This window comes from Phyllopteryx taeniolatus, chromosome 9 (assembly GCF_024500385.1).
Source record: "Phyllopteryx taeniolatus isolate TA_2022b chromosome 9, UOR_Ptae_1.2, whole genome shotgun sequence".
Lineage (NCBI taxonomy): Eukaryota > Metazoa > Chordata > Actinopteri > Syngnathiformes > Syngnathidae > Phyllopteryx > Phyllopteryx taeniolatus.
This window is the reverse complement of record NC_084510.1, coordinates 14,683,745-14,706,191: the sequence shown is the minus strand read 5'-3', so window position 1 is coordinate 14,706,191 and position 22,447 is coordinate 14,683,745. Positions and strand designations below refer to the sequence as shown.

Sequence of the window (22,447 nt, the reverse complement as noted above, 5' to 3'; positions counted from 1 at the left end):
AAAAAAAAAATATTTCTCCAAGCAACATGGACAAGCTGTTCCATATATGGATGCAAAGGGAAGGGAAGCAGTTTGAGGATCACATCTATTCTAGGTTGCAGTTTTTATTTAAAGTTGAGGGGGAAAAGTGACTAAAACTTCACCTAGGCCTACAAACATCAGCCATTCAAATTGTCTTTTAAAATATTTAGATGTATGTAATTGACTATGAAAAAATAATAATAGTTTATGGTCACCGAGTGGTATCTGCAACATTTGCACAATCGGCATTGTCCCAGATTATCGCACTGGTCACTTTAAACTGCATACATTTCTTGAAGTCTCAGAGCCCTTTGCACAATGGTCATTGTACCGGACTATTGGTCTATTAGTCATTCAAACTGATCTCAGTGCAAGAGGACTCTGCATATTTTTGCACAATTGTCAAAAAAAAAAAACAATTGTACCGGCATTACCAGATTACTAGCAAGCTTCTATTGCTCAGTGACTCTTTTTTCTCAATGTCTTTATGTCTCAAAAGTATTGTCGTACGAGAGCGGCTCCAACTACCAGAGACAAATTCCTTGTGCGTTTTTGACATACTTGGGAAAATAAAGATGATTCTGAATTATTTATTTTTTTTCAAATAAAAATACAGTATTGTCACGTAGAGCGCATCAAAAACAAAGTTTGTTACTGGACCACAATGCACATGTTTTTTAAGTTCAATGAAATTGACGTAAAAAAAACACACCACCCAAAACCATCTCTTTGGTAGAGTTATTTGAGTTCCACAAATTCTAGACTCATTTAATGGTTCTTGTTTCTATGAACAGACCTTGTCAATAGAGGCCTTGAGAAAATGGTCCAGCAGGTGGCGTGCTTCAGCCAGAGAACATGAGCTGATCACCACTGAGGTGTCCACTGAGTCCAGCTCATCCTGTATAATAATTGGGAATCAGTAGTTAAGTTAGTTTTTTTTTTTTTTTTTTTAACATACAGAAGACTAGTGTGTGTCTTTTTTTTTTTTTTTTTTGTCGATGTGTTCATACCTTCGTTTCCTCTATCTGCACAATAGTGGCCTGGCAGTCCGACAGACTGTCATTGATGTAGTCGATGTTAGCGTTCAGAACCTCCATATCCTCACCAACCTCCAAAAGGAGTCGGTCCTCTGCTTCTGGACCCTCCCCTTCCGCCATTAGTACCGCTCTCTTGTGTGAAAGCGCCTCCTGCTGGGCCGTCAGCTCCTCTCGTTTCTGACTCAGAAAAATAATGAGGAAACATTTGATCTTTGTCCTGTAGGGTCTGAATACAGGGCTTCCTCGGTTTTCGACTGAGTTCTGTTCCAACAGCGGTAACTCAGCGCTAATTCAACCCAAACTTGTACACAAGTAAGAGTGTACCCCACTCACTAACCTATGCTAACATAGTGTAGTTAGTTACTGTATATATTCGGTGTGCTGCACCCGCTAATTCACATACCTGCATACTCTTTATGGAACCTATCCTGTTACACAGTGAAAAACTCACCTATTCATTATTTTTTGCTAAGGCGAAGCATTAGAAGTTTCACTTTAGTGTCATCTTGTGGAATCTAGGCGTCAAGCCACTATGTTGAACTGAGTTGAAGAGTTTCATTATGACATTTTGAGGTGGGCATAAAAAAAACCTGCAGATTCTCGCTATTCGCTGTAGCTTACTTATTATTATTTAGTGGTGGGATAAGTTTTAGACCTACCCGCAGTAGGTGAAACTCTGCCATATAAGGCTAGGTTCACACTGCAGGGCATGATCCCCAATTCCTATTTTTTGTTAAATCCCATCTTCTTATGTAGTCGCTCACATTACAAAAGCAAATGCGACTTCTACTGTGGACGAAACGAGTCCGTGACATCACACGCATGCGCACAAAACAAGACGTTACATTTGGGCATGCGTGTTTACGGAACTCTCGCATAGAGTGGACACCCTTATTTCTGGACATGGTGTTCGTTATGGACAATCTGTGATGAGCACAGAAGTCCAATAACAGAACACCACGCGGGTTCTGATCGGGGGGGCCGTTCCCCCCAATCACGCCCTTCCAGGTCTCACTGTCATTGCCCACGGGAGCATTGAAGTCCCCCAGCAGAATGATGAGTCTCAAACGGGAGCGCTCTCCAGCACCGCCTCCAGGGACTCCAAAAAGGGAGGGTACTTTGAACTGTTGTTTGGTGCATCGGCGCAAATAACAGTCAGGACCCGTGCGCGCCTTAGTGTGCAGCACTACTACGTATCCTACCGCCACATGCTGTTTGTATGCTCAAAATTTCGCATGTTGTAAAACGAGGGCCTCCTGTACTGAAGACAAATAAGGGCATAGATCTTTACTGGAATTATAAATGTAATTACAATAAATAAATAAATAAAATAAATTGTAAAAATGTCAATGCCTCCCCAACCTTTATGAGTCGATCCATGTCAGCTTCTACATTGGCGATGGTCATTCTCTGCATGACGATGTCCATAACACGACGCTCCAAAGTTTGCCACTTCTGACGGGCCGACTTGGAGAAGGTTACGGCTCTGCCCGCTACTGCAGTGGTGCCGGCATCTGGTGGCTTACGCTGCAGCTTCTTTCTGCTGCTGTGAGGAGGCAACAGAGGTGTGAATGATTGGGACACCACACACACATAGTGCATGTCAAGCACATAATTGAGGCCATCTTACCCAACGACCCGCGTCCCATCCATGCTGCCCTCACTCTCTCCCAGGTACCCATACCCATTGTTTTTGTTGTTCCACTGCCGCACTAATCCGCTCACAGTCTTCCCGCTCTCAGGTTCAGAGCTGCTCGCCGTGGTGCTAGCGGACAACTCTGCCCCAGAGTCAGTCACTGGGGGGGTTTGGTTCCAGCGTGCCACGCGTCCAGCTACACGGTCTGACATGGGCTTTGCCAACCTGCGGAGGGCCGTCACCTCCTGAGTTTTCCTGCGCAGAACCAGCTCCTGCTGCCGCTTCTGTGACTCCAATGCTCTAATTTGAAACTGATGGGATTAAACAGGGAGGAGATCATACATTTACAGTTAAAATCTAAAATATGACTACATTGATGTACATCTTGCAAAACTGGTTTAAAAATGAGCAGGGAAAGGATTTTAATACCTGAAATGAAAGTGTAGTTGAACATTACCAGAGACTACAAATGATCCACCTGGTGGTTCAATTTTGGAATAGCCCCGCAACATTATTCCATGAGGCATACAATTTGGTTCAGTTAGGTACAGTAAGCAATTTTTCATGTTGTTTATGTGATATTTTGTTAATGGTACAAAAAATGTGCCTTTGTTTTTCTATTCTTCTTACTGCGTACCAACTTCAGTGGAACGCTACTTGGCTACATTGGGCTTGGTTAACGCTACATTGTACAAGTGACACCACAATTCCAATTGGAATTTTCAGGTGTTGCCCAGTTCTGCTATGCAGAACAACATGGTATGAATTGGCATTGAAAAATAACTGACTTACCTCAGCTCTGCCCTCCAATGTCCAACATTTAAAAACATTATTCAACAACAATGGTGCGTAAACTGTACGGTCACTCAATAATTCTTGTCTGACCTCTTGTCTTCGCTGCTCCTTCTTGAGCTGGGCAATCTCACGGTTCCTCTTGGCCTCCACCAGCCTCCTCCTGTGCTGCTCCTCCTTCATCTGCTTCATCACCGCCACCTTGAGCAGACCAACAGGTGAGATGGCACCCAACTTCGTCTCTTTTAACTGTGATCCTGCTTGTTCCCTCACCTTGGCTTTCTTCATCTCATTGACCTCCGTTTGGAGTTTCTTCAGCTCCCGTTCGTACTTGCTCTGGTTTTTAAGGAGGCGCGCATGTTCCTTCTGTGCAGCTCGGAGCTTCAAAAGGTCCTGGTTCATCTCCTTAAGACGTTTCTCATACTCCTGCTTAATGCGGTTTGCCTTCTCCTCTGTATAGTTCTCCATGGACACTGTGGAGACATGTAGTAATGTTTATGACCTTACATCACCTCTTTAAGTGTGAGAAAATAAGGTTGCTAATACTGGACTCACTGAGGTTCTGAAGCACACGGTCCCTCTCCAGCTGGGTGTCTCGGATCTTGTTCTGCAGCAAAATGAGCTTCTCCTCATACTGGAGCTTCAGCATCAGCAACCTCCGTTGGCTGTTCTCCAGCTCATCTATCAATTTCTGCTTGATCTCTATCTCGCAGGTCAGATCAGCAAGGTCGGCCTGGAAGTTGGCTGAAAGTTGGAGACCACATGTCAGCGGGCAAAGTGGACAGCGACTCAAAATAAGCATACCTTGGAAAACATTCTAAATCCTTGCATGAGTGTGATTTGCTTCTAGTGTATGTGTGCAGTGTGCAACACAAAATATACAGCAGAGTATATGTTGAATTTCCTTTGAGGGACTATAATCAGTGTAATAAATTAAATCAAATGAATTAAAAATTTGATATTTGCTGTTCAATGGCAATCCCAAGCCCACTTGTGGACCAGTTTGTCCATTTAATTTACTATTCCTTGTCACTCTGAGGTTCTGTCAATACTGTGTGGCTAACGAAAAAACATAACATTATTACATCATATTTTTCCTATTTTCTATTGACTGCTCGAAGTTGTTCTGTCCTGTTTTAAATGTTAAAAGCTCTGCACATCTTTGTTCTTTCCACTAAAACTGCATTTTATTAGTTGTTTTAACCATTGTGGGGCACATACCTTTCCTTGTGCATGAAATGGGCTTTATAAAGAAAAGTTGTCCATCAAACACCACCACACTAAAATAGTCTACTTTTGTTCCACTACAGAGGGCCTCGTCCCCAATCACTGCTTGCTGTTTTAACCAAAACTATTTTAATAAACCAAGTGCCACCCTTTGATAATAAACTTAATATTTTGAATTGATGATTGATTCCTATTACATTGAACTGATTCTGATTGATTCAGGTGAAAAGTGGATGGCTAAATTACAGATTAGCCTTTATGATGATTTTAAAATTGAAGAGCATCTAACTGACAGAAAATTCTAATATTTTGGTTACCTCAATTGTTTACATGATTTAAAAATATTGGAAACAGCGACACTATAACCTTAACCAAAATAAAAAACACTGTTCACAAAAAGGATATAAGACAGCACTGTTGCATACAATGGAAAGGTGTGTATTAAAAGGTCAAAATACATGGACGTCAAAATGTGTTTGTGGGGACATGATTTTACATATTCCTGTAAAAAGTCAAAGAAGCACACCCTTCTCCTCAGAATCTGAGTCTGAGTCCACCAGGCTCTCATCGCTGTCAAACTCGTCATCATCCTCCCTTCCTTCCTCCTCGTCCTCATCGCAACCACTTTCCTCCTGCAATGGAGACATGATGTCCTGCCAGAAATATCAAGGTATTAAACATCCTTCTTTTCGCCTCAGTTCTGAAGCAACAGATAACTTAAGTTACCTCGGTGTTATTGTCGTCTGAATCAATCTCTCCATTCAGTCCGTTTTGTCCATTGTCGCCAAGCTCGTGGTTGTGTAATTTAACACGTTTTTTCAAACCTTTCTCCAACTCTGGACTGGAGAAGAGCAAAAAATATATATATTTTGGTCAAGCCAAGTAATATAAAAGTGTCAGCAAGTTATCAATTTCTATAGTATTTGTCATCATTAGGAACATGGATGAGCCGGAGCCCATGCCAGCTAACTTTAAGCCGGAGCGTTCACCCTGGATGATTCGCCAGTCAACTGCAGGGTGGATACAGACAAAAGCATCCATTTACACTCACATTCACACCTATGACAATCTGGAGTCTTCAGTTAACCTAACATGCAGAAGAAAAACATTGATCCTGGAGAACATACCAACTCCACACATGAAGGCGTGAGCCGAGATTTGAACCAGAACCTCTCCGACTGTGAGGCAGACGTGCTGACAAATTCGTCACTGTGCTCCTGTTATTTATGTTTTTGTTTTGAGAATGTTATTCATGTTTTACTCTAACTTGTATTATGGATAGGCATAACAACTGATTAGTCAGAAAATTATATGGCTTATGTGGAAATTGATTGTTGATTAAGCTTAAAGCAAATGAGGCGAAATGGAGTGCGCAATTACTTGGCTGGAACCAGCAGCGGAGCTGTTGATCAATCCTCAGCGAGTTTGGAGTCTGAAGAAGCACAAAGGACGTCAGCTATAGGGTGGTCGACAGTGATTCTGGTTCATCTTTTGTTACAAAGTAATAGTTGTAAAACGATTATGAATGCAATTTAGATGTATGGAAAGACCGACTGTCAGTTGTGCAGTTAAAATGAATATAAGAAAAATGTGCAAAAAATAAAATAAATACGCTTAATGAAATAATTGATCAGGGCAGCACACTGATCCAAGTGGTTTGCACATCTGCCTCACAGTTCTGAGAATGGTAGTTTGAATCTGGGCTCCAGCCTTCCAGTGTGGAGTTTGCATGTTCTCCCCGTGGTTGCGTGGGGTTTTTTCGGGGTCCTCCGGTTTCTTCCCAAATTCCCAAAAAATAAAAAAAAATAAAGTATTTTAGGCTAATAAAACTATCAATTATCCATGTGGTGTACACCGCCTCTCGCCCAAAGTCAGCTGGATTAAAATAGATGGGTGGAATAATTGATTATTAATTTTCTGATCGGAAAATGTAGCAGTCAAATGCTGCTACTTCTTTATAAAAAGGCAAATGGTACAAATATAAAAGTATTGATCTGTTTGAGAGCAATGTAACCCTCTCCATTAGTGTTTTGAAAACATTCCCAAGTGATCTGCTTAACATACCAACCAGACATACGGGCAAAGTTTATATCTTTTTTTTTTGTCCCATGATCCATCACTTTTGATTTTATCTCATAAGATTTTATTACGAGTTTTATCCTCCCCTTTGCTCTGAGTTTTACAACCATGCATCTTATCAAATGCCCCATCTTACAAGTCCCATTTACTTCCATCTATATCCCATTAAATCCCAATTAGCCTTTTGAACTGTGCACTATACTCTCTCACGACCCAGTGGCTGGCTGAATGAGCCCATTCTGAGCCAAAGCCAGATTTACTCCTGGCTGCATCCCAATTCCATTCAGGGGCTGGCTGCTTAAATGACCTATAATGTACCTCTTGAGCTCAAGTAGATAATGGAAAGGGAAGCATTTCATGCGAAGTTATGTAAAAAGAGATGAATATGAGGCGATTATCTCCTCACCTCATCCTCCTCTGTCTCCTCTCCTTCTTCTTCAGCTTCTCAATGTCCAGCTTGGCTCTGCGCAACACGTCCGTCATTTCGGCCTCCATGGACATGACCACAGGGGAGGAGCCAGGGGGGTGCCCAGGGGCGGGGCTAAGACAGGAAGAAGTGAAGGGTGTACGAGAGGGGAGCCGAGCAGCTTGACGTCGCAATGATTCATTCATGGCCTCACTCTCCAGCAGCTTGGATCTAAGTAAAAAAGATAGTTGATGCTTTGTTATGTTTGGTTTACAGAAATTAAGGGTATTAGAACCACAAAGAAAAGGCAAAAAAATATGAGAACATTTTAATAATGTTCAGAAAATTAAGTTGGAATATTACAAGAGAAAAATTATAACACTGCAAGAATAAAGTCATAAATTTAAAGAGTAAATCCTAAAATTGCAATGTTTTGATACCAGCAGCTGTTGTCACTTTCTAGACACCTGTCATGCATTGTGTAGTATCAGTAAATATTTCTCTGAACAATCAGTAAATATTTGTCTAAACAAATTCTTCTGGTCAGATAATTGAACAAACCAAAAAAAATTAAAACATTTATTGGCTGAATTATTACCTTTGGTTAGTAACAAGTTAAAATGTAGGAACTGGAAATGCAACTCTTCACAGCAACACAGACACAGACAGTTCTTTGAAACGGGCGTTTATTGTTTAGACATAATCATTGCACATCCTGCTCACATGTGAGAACTGCATTTATAAAGAAACAAACAATATAACGCACAGCATCAACATAAAATAAATAACATAAATAAATACCTCGTTTGGTGCTTGCCATTAAAAGAGGTGAAAAGTCTGGTAAAATCCTCTATAAAGTTTCTTGTTCGTCGTACCTTTGACTTTAGACCTAACCATAACTTGGAGCACGAGGAAGAGACATACAGTACGCAGTTACAAAACATGTGGCTGTTGATGTCCTTCTCTCAATCTTTACCGCAGTAGCAACAAAACAAAAATGTGTTCTGGACATGAACACATTACAACATTGTCATCCATAATGAACATGTGACATACCTTTTCTGTTCACATTTAATTAACACATGAAAATATTTATTTACAGTAAGAGAAATAAGTTATTAATTATTTATCATAAGAAAATAATTGCAAAGTAAGACTTACACTTCTACCAAAATCTCATTTTAAAATGTGAGATTATACAGTATTTCAAAACCAAAATCTGTGTCAAGTGTAAATGGATGTACCCTTATGTGTGCAACTTAGTGAGCCTGTACTAGGGTAACTACTTAGTAAATGAGTTTTTCAAGATGAATTGATTTGGTAAGTAACTTTCCGGTGTCAAATGTAGTGTTACTGACAAAAGGTTTCAACTTCCGCACCATGCTGTCTGCACTGGGATGAGCTCCTACAACTCTGGCCAACACTCAGTTCTTGGTGGTCTATCGCTATCATCTTGTAGAATTACAATGTCATCTACCTTGATGTTACGTGTGGATTTTGCCATTTCTGTCATTGCGGCTTCCATCTTTCAAAATTCATTGGCCAGGAATTGCACTCTCCTCCACCTTTTTCGCATATATACTGTAGATCTATGCAGATCTGTCCAAGAGGTGGCAGAATAATGGAAGATTTCCTAGTGAGCATGTGATTCGGAGTGCGAGGTTCTAGGGCTGTTGGATCATGAAAATGTTCAACACTTCCGTCACCTGCTATTAATTATAGCCATTGTTTCATAAAGACACGTCCTTAGTGTTGTGGTAACGAGTGTTTTCAGACTTGTCAAGCATGACAGTCAAGATGCTTCTGATTATCTGAATTTGGCTCAACCAGACTCCTCCCATATGGCTAGCTGGTGGAACATTCATGACAAACTCACAAACAATTGCAGGTTGACGCTCTGGATCCATTCCCTTTAGTAGCTTTAGCAGCTTATGAAATTTGTTCCCTGGTTACATCTTAATTGCTGCACTGGGCCTCTGATAGCTATGAGGGTTCGAAGAGCATTCATGAATGCGTCTGTTATCAAGTTGCTGTAGCTCTTACCAAGAAGGCATTCAACGTAGCTTGTTGCGCTTGTTAAGAGTGTATTCTTTCTGGAGCTTGATGTTTTTGGATCTCGCAAGTAAAGGCTTGTTCTTGCACCATCTTAATAATGAAGACTTCTGCTTCTCTTATTTCTTCTAGGTTGGTTGGTCCCTTATATTCTCTGATGATTTTTTTTCAGCATGGCAACAGCTCTGGACAAGTCGGAGAACTGAAGTGTTTTTTACCATTAAGTTCACTTCCTTTGACTTAGCTGCATGTACAGTATATAAGCCTTGCGAAGCTCAGCGTCAGTCGTCTCGACATCTCCCACCATTTCCTCTTCACATGGAAGGTTTTGCTGATGTTAGGTCCTTTCAACCAGTTAGATAGTTTCAGATGGTCTGCCATTAGTCCTCTTGAGACACAGTCAACGGTATTATATTCAGAGCCAACGTTGCCACTGTTCAGGATTTGTGCTTGACTTTGGCTATTAGACCTTTTCTAAATTGACATAGTACTCCAACTAATGTTAGTTAAGTCCGGGTCAGTCAAGAAATGATTGTTCAGGGTGGTTTCTCGGTAACGTGCTGAACTATCGAAAACCACGTGGATCTTACCAGGTTTGTGGGGGTGGTAGACTCTGCGGTGTGGAATTCACCATGCTGGTTGATTGTAAAGTTCAGACTTCAGACTGTGGGACTTCTTCAGCATCTCCCCTGCTTATTATGTCATCCATGAAGTCGACATAATCCTTTTAATAATTTTAATTTCTCCTTAGGCGTCGCTTTAATGTGTCCATTTTGAAAGGAAGCAGGAGTTCGTAATGGCCATCTTCTGTCTTCCTTATGCCTTCCTTTGCCTTCGACAGGAAGAAAAGGTCTTCCTGAGAGACGGGATTTGCATCTGCTGTATGATCTGTAAAATCTGATTTGAAAGCCTTGATTATGTCAGTTGGACTAATCTCTTTGACTTGAGTTCTGCACATAATGTATAATTCTCCTTTTAGTTCATCAGATAGTTGCATTGCAGTTGTGACTTGTGCTATGTTCTGTGACTGATTCCTATTGCATCACCATACCCACAATGCTCCAGCCCTCTCTACAGTGTATTTTTGGGCATGAGTGAAGCTTGTTTCTGAAGGCCTTCCCAATTATGGATGAGTCGTTTTTACAACAACTGCCAAGCTGAGTCGTATGATGCTTTTGTTCAGAGTAGGAAAAAAATAAAATAAATCATTCGACAGCTTTCTTTGCTGTTCTGCCAAGGTATTTTCTCAAATAGTATAGTTTTTCGTTTTTCCTGTCTATTAATGACTTAAAGGACAGTCGCCAGTCTTTGAATTTCAAAGGATCTCAAATGAATAATGCGGGCTTGGGTGTTGGAAGACAGTTGGCACATAAAGCTTCTAACAAAACATTGATCAAGTCACAGCTGTTATGCACCTGAGCTTAATGCATCGATGTTAGACCTTGGAGATTGGAATCTTTACTTGTAACTGGCAAGGGTTGAGGAATGAATGACGGACTTCAAGCATGGAGGACTTGGATTGTGACTAGTATAGACTGCATTAATGAATGCGGGACTTAAAGCCTTGTGAACTTGAGGTTGATTCCACATCATTTATTAAGTTGATTGCCTCTTTTTTCGACAACTTGATTGTAGACCTTCACTTGAGCTCTTGCAGCGTTCAGCCTTTTCACTTCAAGTTGTCCAAGCTTTCTCCAATACGTTTGTCTTGCAATTTGCTGTCTAGCTAGGTTCTCAGCTTCTCGTCTCTGATGTTCTACAATTTCCCTCTCTTGTTCATCCAATACTGCCAAAATGTCTTGGGATGCTGCAGCTTCCGCCGCGGCTGCATTTCCTCTGACTGAGTTTATGCTGGAGCAGGTAGAACCATGTTTGGTTTGCTGAGATGGTGACCTTGCTAAAGAGACTGTTGAGACCAAGAGGGATCCAACATCAGGACAAGGATGTTCCTCTTCATTTACCATGTCGCCTTTAAATCTTATGTCTGCCTTCTGAATAATGGAGCCTGAAAGTGATATGTACATGTCGACTTTTCGTCGCATGTCTGGTTCAGGAGCTTGTATTTCATGCAAATCTTCATAAGTGGCCTTTAAATTACAACAGTTGCTTTCCATGATCTTAATTAGATCATGCAACTCACCTTTGGAAGCCTCATCAATAAACATTTCCTTGCTTATTTTTGCCTGAGATATCACTGTAATTCTGTACCAACGTACATTATTTTTTTCTTCCAGTTGTTTTCCCTTTTCAGTTAAGTTTCGGGTTCTTCCACCTCTACGTACCCCGTCTGCTTCTTCAGGTTCAGAGATTGTAGCTTTGGGTTGAGCTGGTGATTGAGCATTTTTACTGCATGTCTCAGTGTTTGTGTGGGACATTTGGAATAATCTGAGTGGCCCCTTATATTGTGTGTATTTGGCTCTTTTAATTGTGCGTGTACCTTTGACACTTTAAAGCTTAATTTCAAAAGAAAAGCAGTTTATATATGTTAAATCACTTATGTTTTACACAAGGCTTTCATGTGTCAACGAGGTAACTCTAACTTTGACTTAATGTTCCTTTTAAACTTGCGGATACCTTCAAAAAATATTACTTTTACAAACTTAATTCCAACCACAACAATTTCTTTTCCTTAACACTTTACGCAAAATTGTACTCTTATTTATGGGTTAAGTTGTACTCAGGAGCTGCAGCTCAATAAAATTATAATTAGAAAACATTTATTTCTGTAGTGCAATTCAAAAACTCATACATTCACCACACCGAGTAAACTGTTTTATGATTTAAACTGATTATTTTATCTTACAACTAATGAAAACCCACATTTTAACATCTCAGAGAAACTAGAATGTTAGATGAGAAACAGTCAAAAAGATTTTAATATGGACATGCAGTTGGAATTGGCCTTCTCAAAAGTATTTTGTTGTGTTGTATGAATCAGTATAATTTGAGTTTCATTTTTGGAATTACAATGCTGAAATACAATGACCTCTCGTCCAGTATTCTAATGTATTGAGAAGCACCTGTATTTGCCTTTTAAACCTTGTAGTATGTAACAAACAACAACACATCACACATAAGGTATATCCCCAAACATGTAGGTAAGCACAATATTCAAGCTCATTAGAGCGGAGTCCTGAGGCTTTATCTTGACAACTTGTGCATTTGACACAGTCTTATTACCAGCGATTGCATTTGTTATGCTGACAGTGTGTCTGGGGCTTGCTTGATATGCTGTATCGCTGTCACGTTTTTTTACGAGGAGGTCTCCGCCACCTCATCACCCGTGCTGAGCAGGCCAGTTCTCACTGTAGCTCTCTTCACAGCAACACAGACACAGGCGGTTCTTTGGAATGGGCTTTTATTGTTTCGACATCTTCATCTTTGCACATCCTGCTCACGCCGTGACAACTGCATTTATAAAGCAACAAACAGTATAAATGAGACGCATAGGTTCGACATAAAATAAATACAATCATAACAAATAAATACCTAATTGGCTCCTTGCCATGAAAACTGGTGAAAAGTCCAGTAATAACCTCAAGTTTCTCTAAAGCTTGTTCGTCGTCTCTTTGGCTTCAGATGTAAACGTAATTTGGAGCACGAAGAATTGGGTTGATGCCACAGACGGGACGGGGCGGCACTGCCGGCAAATATAGGGCCAGCCCAAGTAAGTACTTTGGGTCCCACAGTCGCCATGGCGAACTTTTCCGCTCATGTAAACATTATGCCAAGCAAAAATATTTCGACACATTGGTAATTTGGTGGCGGCACGGTGAACGACTGGTTAGCACATCTGCCTCACAGTTCTGAGGACCGGGGTTCAAATCCCGGCCCCGCCTGTGTGGAGTTTGCATGTTCTCCCCATGTCTGCCTTGACGGAGTCCAACCCTAACTGGAAATGCATTAGACTTACTGCCGGCAATGCGGACCTAACTCTGACACTGGTCGCACAGGGACCAAACAGCCCGTAACTGGGAGTCCAGTACCTCGTACTCTCGGAGCACCCCCCACAGGACTCCCAGAGGGACAAGTTCGGACGCCTTCTCTAAGTCCACACAACCATATGTAGACTGGTTGTGCGAACTTCCATGCACCCTCCAGAATCCTGCCGAGGGTGAAGAGCTGGTCCACTGTTCCACGGTCAAGATGAAAACCGCACTGGCTCCTCCTGAATCTGAGATTTGACTTCCCCCACGGATCGTCTTGTACAGCGCCACCGAATAGAGCCTGACGAGTGTTATGCGCCTGTAGTTGGAACACACCTTTCTGTCCCCCTTCCTAAAAAGGGGGACCACCACCCTGGTGTACCAATCCAGTTGCACTGTCCCCGATGTCCATGCAATGTTGCAAAAACGTATCAACCATTACATCCCCAAAACATCCAGAGCCCCTAGGAAGTCCGGGTGGATCTCATCAACCCCCAGGACCCTGCCACTGAGGAGCTTTTTAACTACCGCAGCGACTTCAACCCCAGAGATAGGAGAACCCACCTCAGAGTCCCCAGACTCTGCTTCCTCAACGGAAGACGTGTCATTGTAATGGAGAAAGTATTCGGCCCACCAACTCACAACGTCCCAAATTGAGGTCAGCAGCGTCCCATCCCCACTATACACTGTATGGATGGTGTATTGTTCACCCCTCCTGTGACGCCCGATGGTGGACCAGAATTTCCTCGCTGTTCGGAAAGCATTCTCTATGGCCTCACCAAACTCCTCCCAAGCCCGAGTTTTCGCCTCAACAACAACCAAACCTGCATTCCACTTGGTCTGCCGGTACTCATCAGCTGCCTCCAGAGTCCAACAGGCCAAAAAGGCCTGAAGAATAGGACTCCTTCAGTCTGACAGCATTCCTCACCGCTGGTGTCTACCAACAGGTTTGAGGATTGCTGCCGCGACAGACACCAACGACTGTTTGGTGAATAGGCACAAACAACAGTCAAAAGCCGTCCCCCCACCCTAAGGTGGAAGAAGGCTACCCTCTCATCCACTGGGGTGAACCTCAACATAGAGGCGAGATGTAGGGCAATAAGCATGCCCTCACATGCTCGGCACCTCTTACCTGGGCCAACTCCAGAGTGAACATTTTATATATATATATATATATATATATATATATATATATTATTTTTTATTTTTTTTAATTAATTGAACATTCCAAAAAATACAACATCAAACCAGTAACATTTCGTGTTACGCATGCGGTTAGTGAGCTGGGAACATTTCTTTGGGCAGAGATTCAAAGGGTCAGGAGTGGGGAATGAATGAGGCTACATGCAAATCTTTCTATCATTTTGAAAACTGCATATTGGACCTTTATGTTCAATATCCTCAAAACTCCTCCTTTCACGCAGGTATAAATTTACAATTGCAATATTATAACTTAATTCTCAGAGAGTTATGATTATTTTTCCTCACCATATTAAGACATTGTTCTAGTGTAACATTTTTACTTTATCGTGGTGGTATAATTCTTTACTTCTTTTCAGTGTGACCGAATTTTCCATAGATAAAGACTATAATTTGTTGCACTAGTTATAACAGTTAGAAATGATGACTTGAACCAGGTGTGTCAAACTAATTTTTGTCACGGGCCACTTTGTAGTCACGGTTTCCCTCAGAGGGCCGTTGACTGTGAAACCATAACTGTTTAGTCACCTCATAATACTATTACATACACACAACAAATTGATGGATACTTAGTTTTAAAATCAGAAGTCAAGGGTAATAGTTTGTTCAACTTAGTTACTGTAAACAGTAACAGTAACTTGCAATAGCTCAACAATACTATTTATTATATATGAGATTTCCATATGGAAGTGGACACAGATTATTTGCATTCGCGGGCCACATAAAATGAGTTGGCGGGCCAGATTTGGCCCCCGAGCCTTGAGTTTGGCACCATGACTTAAACATTCTAAATGATATTACAAAAACACACATTATTGGTGAAAAGTTGGAGTTATTTGGAAAGTTAGGTGCCTTGCTCAAGAGATCCTCAATTGTAAGAGGGAACACTATTATGTAATTTATTATCTGATATCAAGTTAGCTGCCGTTGACCTTATATAATTATTAACATTTTATCATTCGCCGTGCTTTGCCCAATGTTTTACTGTTGATATGCAAGATGCAATACAACATGAAAAGCTCTTACCTGAGTTCTTCAACTTCCCGGATGTAGTTCTGAATAAGAGCCCCAATCTCCTGGTTTCCCTCACCTAGACATCAAGTAAGAGGCTTGAGTCAGATGGAATAAAATACTCAAATGCGTGAAATTAAAAGTTAAAATTTACAATTTTATTTTGTTCCTTACAGGAAGTTGGACAGTACAATACAAAATGATTTTACACGAATCTTGACACTTGTCATGATTGGGAAAGAGGAATAATTTGAATATAATTCTCATTTCTCTGCCCATAATTTAAACTCAAATAATCTGAGATGGTCTGTCACTGGTTACAAGTTACCTGTACCCTTATCTTCCCACGATAACAACAAACAAACAAACCAACCCATAGGAGCCAATTTCCAGACCAAAACAACTCAAAATTAGGAGGCACGTACTTGACTTAGAGATCAGCATGTTGACCTCATTGGCCAGAAGATGTGTGACTCGGGTGTTGAGGTGGTCGATGGTCTCCTGCATGGCCTCCACTCTGAGGCGCAGTGTGTCATTCTCTCTTTGGAGCATGGTGTTCTCCTGGTACAGGTCGCTGTAACCCTCCGAACCATCCTCACATGCCACGCGCTTCCCCTGCAAGCCAAAGATAAACCACATGAGTGACAGTCGACGTATACAGTATTTGATGGCAGTGATTCCTAACCAGTGTTCCATGGCCATAAGAGATCATCACACATGCCACTCGAACTTATCCAATTTCACTTAAAATCTAAATTTATTTTCTACAAATAATGTATCTTTGTTTGCCAGCAACGTATAGTGACAGGCAGAACAATTAACTGTTCTTCCACGAGATGGAAGAAGGTGCATCATTAACTTGTGTATCCACTTTTTGTGATAGTTTTGTTTGGTGGTAAGCCGTGAGATTTTGTTTCATGTGAAATTTGTGCCTCAGCTCAATAACACTGTCCGACTTACTGCCGGCAATGCTGAGCAAACTCTGACTCCAGACGTACGGGGACCGAACAGCCCGTATCAGGGGGTTCGGTACCCCATACTCCCGAAGCACCCCCCACAGGACTCCACGAGGGAGACGGTCGAACGCCTTCTCCAAGTCCACAAAACATATGTAGACTGGTTGGGCAAACTCCCACGCCCCCTCGAGGACCCTGCAGAGGGTGAAGAGCTGGTCCACTGTTCCACGGCCAGGACGAAAACCACATTGCTCCTCCTGAATCTGAGATTCGACTTCTTGACGGACCCTCCTCTCCAGCACCCCTGAATAGACCTTACCAGGGAGGCTGAGGAGTGTGATCCCCCTGTAATTGGAACACACCCCCGGTCCCTCTTCTTAAAAAGGGGAAATTCTGGTCCACCATCTGGCATCTCAGGAGGGGGAACCAGGGCACCATCAACACTGTGTATAGTGGGAATGGGGTGCTACCTCGACTCGAGACGTTGTGAGTCGGTGGGGAGAATACTTCCTCAATTCCACCGACACGCCTTCCCATGAGGAAGCAGATTCTGGGGTCTCTGAGGCGGGCTCTCCCATCTCTGGGGTTGAGGTCACCGAGGCAGTTAAAAAGCTCCTCGGTGGCAATGCCCCGGGGGTGGATGAGATTCCCGGATATTCAGTGAATAATGCACGAATACCTGTATTTATGATAATAAATCATGCATCTGCATCATGCATTTGGTGCTGATCCAAATTAGGATTGTCCGGAGTTGGCGGAGGTCAGCGCTCTATTCAGTGCCATTGTAGGCTTAAACATGTTTTGAAACAATGTGATAGCGTGAGATTTATTTAAGATGGACAAGGCCGGTTTGTCTGTCTAGGGCTCTTCAAGTTGCCATTGTCAGACTCGGAATGATAAACACTGGAACACTCTATTACATAATCTATGAACAGAGAGTCCTTGTCTAATCTGGTCACAGCACGCAAACATCATTATGTCCAGTGGAAGAAGCCTGTGTTACTTCGTCACATCTCATCCCTTATTACCACATCCAGGTCAAGTCGCATTCACTACCCTCGAGTCACCGCGACAGCCCACTTGAACTAACTCCCGAACATTGCAGGTGGGCAAGCAAGAGGTCCAAAAGTGCAGACTGCTGCTTCATGTCATAAATACTCCTGCTACAGCGGTTCATTTTTCACTGCTGTGGGTTTGTTTTAATTGTTTTATCTACTTGTTGAAAATTAACATTAGTAATTAGGTTTATCCCTGCTTATTCAAGAATGTTTGGGGTTAATTTTTTTTTATTTTATTTTTATTTTTTTTAATAATGGCCGTCAATTATCAGTGGATTTTCACCATTAAAATAATTATATACCATTTTAATATACTTTGGTTTCATTACATTATAACTTTTATGAATTATTACTTTATCATCTTTACTTGTATGGCTGGGATAAATCATATAGTTATCTAGTTATAATAACGGTTGATCGACTTTTACCAATAGTTCTCCATGATCTGCTTTCAATGACTTTTCCAAAACCTTTAACTTGATTTCCAAGCCCGAGAAATAAACACATTTAATGCCATTTTGTTTGCAAATCTAAAATTTCAGAATCCATGTTGACCAGAGAGTAGGGTTGGGCTTTGTTTGAATTTGAACGATTCCGGTTCCTATTCCAGTTCCGATTCATTGTTTCGATTCCAGTTCCAAACGATTTACCATTATTTTAGAGGACAGGGTCAAAAAAGTTTGCATTGTTTAAATCAGAGCTGTCCAAACTATGGCCATCAATTTTTTTGCTGCCCGCGGCATAGACTAAAATTAACATTTGACACGGCCCGTGTCGGTTGCCTACATTTCTCTACAGTATTTTACTTATACAACCCCAATTCCAATGAAGTTGGGAGGTTGTGTTAAACATAAATAAAAACAGAATACAACGATTTGCAAATCATGTTCAACCTATATTTAATTGAATACACTACAAAGACAAGATATTTAATGTTCAAACTGATAACCTTTATTTTTTTTTAGCAAATAATCATTAACTTAGAATTTTATGGCTGCAACACGTTCCAAAAAAGCTTGGACAGGGTCATGTTTACCACTGTGTTACATAACCTTTTCTTTTAACAACATTGAATGAACATTTGGGAACTGAGGACACGCATTTTCAATGGGAGACCGGTCTGGACTTCAGCCAGGCCAGTCTAGTACCCGCACTCTTTTACTACGAAGCCACGCTGTTGTAACCTGTGCAGAATGTGGTTTGGCATTGTCTTGCTGAAATAAGCAGGGGTGTCCATGAAAAAGACGTTGCTTGGATGGCAGCATGTTTCTCCAAAACCTATATGTAACTTTCTGCATTAATGGTGCCTTCACAGATGTGAAAGTTACCCATGCCATTGGCACTAACACAGCCCCATACCATCACAGATGCTAGCTTTTGAACTTTGCGTCCATAACAGTCCGGATGGTTCTTTTCCTCTTTGACCCGGATTTTTCAAAAACAATTTGAAATGTGGACTCGTCGGACCACAGAACACTTTTCCACATCGCCTCAGTCCCTCTTCGATGAGCTCGGGCCAGAGAAGCCGGCGGCGTTTCTGGGTGTTGTTGATAAATGGCTTTTGCTTTGCATAGTAGTTTCAAGTTGCACTTACGGATGTACCGCCGAACTGTATTTACTGACATTGCACCGGACTATTCTATATTAGTCATTCAAACTGCTCTAATTGCTAGAGGACTCTGCATCTTTTTGCAGAATTGTCAAAAAAAAAAAAACCTTGTACCGGCATTGCTCAGCGACTGTTTTTCTCAATGTCTTTATGTCTCAAAAGTATTCTCTGTCAATTGACTGTCTGTTGTCATACTAGAGCAGCTCCAACAACCGGAGAGAAATTCCTTGTGTGTTTTTTTGGACATACTTGGCAAAATAAAGATGATTCTGATATAGATCGTCACTTCCTGTCCAAGTATGTATCATGCGTGTAATCGTCAGTGAGCTGACTGCTTTCAAACTTAGCCCAGCATGTGGCACCCTCCACAGCAGACGCCTAAGCGAGAATTCATTCATTCCACTTTGAGAAACACGTTTTCAGACCACAGGCGCACAATACTTCAGAAAATAAAAGGCCCACATTGGTTCAGCTGGCGTTTCAGGGATGTGACGTGACTCAAAAGCAAGAGGAAGGACACTCGGACACCGTCGCCAGCCCATCACATATAGAAAAATTCCCAGTATGCCGACTCAACTCTTCTAGAGCTAAGCCATGCGTTTAATTTACCCAATGCCTGCTGTCGAAAACTTGTTTTATAATGCTTATTGTGTGTGTGTGTGTGTGTGTGTGTGTGTGTGGCCAGCCTGCACTTTCATTGGGCCCTTAACACACAATTGCGTCAGTTAGATGGAGGAGTATGTGCAACAGCTCCTTTCTTATACCTAACACTTTCCTCATCAACGTCATAAAATTGTGTATGTGCCACAGTTTCAAGTTGCCCCCCCCCTTTACTATCAGTCCCTCCACCACGCACCGCTTTGTACTCCAACAGCTCCATCTGGAGGCGGGCTATCTCAGCACGCAGGGCGCTGATCTGCTGGCTGGTTTTGTCTTGGTTCACCACCACCTTGTTCTTGATGTTACGGGCCCGGTTCGCATACTTGAGGGTGTTCAAGGTCTCCATGAAGTCACGATCAGATGGACTGACACAGGCGATCATCACTGTGCGACTGGAAAGAGTCATTTAATATTTTAATCAGGAGATTTCTAATGCACAGTTGCAATATTTATCAGAGTATGACATGACAGGACAATACATTCATGTTCATTATCACATAAGAGGGAGTCATTTGATCAAGCGGGATTGAAATTGTGTCTTGTTTTGAAGCAATAGAGGCAAAATCGAGTGCACTACATGGGTGCAAACAGCGGAGATGATTTAGTGTCAACTAGTTTGCGGTCCGAGGAAGAATATGGTTGTTAAAAAGCATTTAATATCCATCTATCCATCTTCTTTACCGCTTGTCCTCACTAGGGTCGCGGGCTGCTGGAGTAAATTGTTAAAACAGTTAAGTAAAAGTAACTAATCTTGAAATCATCAAACTCTAAAATATGTATATACAATTGACCCTGCTATTCGCGGGGGATAGGGACCAGGCCCGACCGCGAATGGCAGAAATCCACAAATAATTGACGCTCATTATAATTACCATGATTCCTCCCACCCCCAAAATGCAAATAAGTGGGTATCAAGAAAAAAACAACGCAAGTAAGCGTTTCATTCAAATTTGGCAGGTTTGTTAACATTACTCTTCTATGTAGTGTGTTGAATTTACATGACATTTTTTGGGCCTGTTTAGTGCCACTTTAAAAGTGAGCATCATGACTTATTCGCATGTTTAGACTTGCCTTTCAGGTCAAGTTTTAGAGTTAGCTTTAAAATAGCAATATTGTTGTGAATGTCATGTACCTGTTGCCTCCTAGTGAGTCCTGTAGCAGCCGAGTGAGTTTGGAGTCTCTGTAGGGAACATGCCCCCCTTTCTTGGACTGATCTCCTAAAGCACTGATGACATTTCCCAGGGCCAACTACAACATACACACACATTAATCACATACCATAAAAAGCCAACATTAAATGAGTCAGTGAAAGCAGAGGCAACGCACATGCACGCGTACACACTCGCACAGCATGCACGCGTACACACTCGCACGGTTTGTTTCTGCCTCACCAGTCCACAGTTAATGGAGATTCCCTCACGGGCTCGCTCTCCAGTGGCTCCAGTGCGTTTGAGCCTCTCAGAACCAGCCAGGTCCACAAAGTGGAACTTGGCCATCAGTGCTTCATATTCGGGCTGCTTGATGGCACTGGAGTCTATACCATTTAATTCCTCAGTCTTCCCCTCTCCATTCGTCTAGCAAGGAGGTTGGACAAGAAAAAATTAATTGAGCAAAATGTGTTAGAATGTTGGAAAACAGTTCATGGTAATAAGATATTATGGCTCAACATCTTTTCTATTTTTCAAGGTCTTTTGCAGCAACTTACAGCTGTATACATCAGATATTTATACATCTATGCTCTTATTATTGTACTTCATAACATCAACACCGCACTACGCTATAAACAGGTGAGTTTTGTAATAGCAGAGGGAGGCAAAACTTGACAAATACTGTACAAACCTTTTATATACGGTTATGGAAGTACATTTCATTTCATTCAGTTTAAAGTAAAATACAGGAATTTGATTTTGACCATATGTATTCTTTCGTACCCTTACCTGCCTTTCTATCCTCTCATTAATCCTAATCTCCCTTCCTCTGCCTACTGAGAGATTTGTACGTAAAAGCAGATTATGATGAAATTCTGATAAAACTCCCTCATCCTGTATCTTTTGTCTCTATTCATTTTTACCCCTGATCCATTCATCCTGCAGCAGGACTCACCAATTGCAGCTGTTGTTGGCAGACTCTCATCTGACAGAGGTGGATAGTGAAGATGGCGTGTGAGCGTGAGCTTTGAGCGTTCATCTGCGTGCTGGCAGTGGTGCGGGACAGCGCGCCCAGCTTCAGACACTGCAGCAGCTGTGCACACACAAAATATGGCACAGCTACAACTTTTCATTTGAAATGAAGACAACCTAGTACAATTTGTCATCACGACATCTCTTCTGTCGTTCTGCATTGCCTCCACACAAGAACAATTCCTGTCCACATGAAGAGAAATTTCAGCTGTTTAGAATTGTACATGCATATAGCCTAAATGCACACGAATACGTAGTTCTTGACATGTTCCCCCATAAAAGCATCCATATGCCTCACTTGTCTCTCAGTTGTCTTCACAGTTGGGAATGCAATGCACAAAGCTGTACCAAGAAGAGAGGCCGCTCAAGATTGCAGCATTTCATTGTCTGGTCTTACAAACGCTAATTAAAATCAGCCTCTCTCATCATCTGGAATAAACACCCTACCTCATCATTTTCTCAGTTTATTGCTGGTGTTCTTAAACTCTTTAACCGATTGCCATGAACCTGAATAGGCATTTAAGACATTTTTCAACATGCATTTAATTTCATGACAGGCATATGTAGGTAGTAGTAGAACCTGTGAGGTCCTCCATA

General features: G+C 41.7%; 1 protein-coding gene across 6 annotated transcripts in view; it reads right to left on the bottom strand.

Annotated features, from left to right (window-relative positions):
* Positions 1–22,447, bottom strand: part of kif21b (kinesin family member 21B) — a 96,748-nt gene that overhangs the window by 36,323 nt on the left and 37,978 nt on the right. For 5 of the 6 annotated variants that reach the window (XM_061784707.1, XM_061784711.1, XM_061784710.1 and 2 more), the window contains 16 exons: positions 21,774–21,911; positions 21,062–21,244; positions 20,803–20,918; positions 19,867–20,062; positions 15,813–16,002; positions 15,403–15,466; positions 7,199–7,429; positions 5,440–5,554; positions 5,240–5,366; positions 4,042–4,230; positions 3,760–3,959; positions 3,580–3,687; positions 2,689–3,005; positions 2,421–2,604; positions 1,032–1,235; positions 818–919 (listed from right to left, as the gene is read on the bottom strand). In XM_061784707.1, coding sequence (XP_061640691.1) covers positions 818–919; positions 1,032–1,235; positions 2,421–2,604; positions 2,689–3,005; positions 3,580–3,687; positions 3,760–3,959; positions 4,042–4,230; positions 5,240–5,366; positions 5,440–5,554; positions 7,199–7,429; positions 15,403–15,466; positions 15,813–16,002; positions 19,867–20,062; positions 20,803–20,918; positions 21,062–21,244; positions 21,774–21,911 — 2,664 coding nt within the window. The remainder of the gene's footprint in view (positions 1–817; positions 920–1,031; positions 1,236–2,420; positions 2,605–2,688; positions 3,006–3,579; positions 3,688–3,759; positions 3,960–4,041; positions 4,231–5,239; positions 5,367–5,439; positions 5,555–7,198; positions 7,430–15,402; positions 15,467–15,812; positions 16,003–19,866; positions 20,063–20,802; positions 20,919–21,061; positions 21,245–21,773; positions 21,912–22,447) is intronic. The other variant, XM_061784709.1, reaches the window with a different exon arrangement.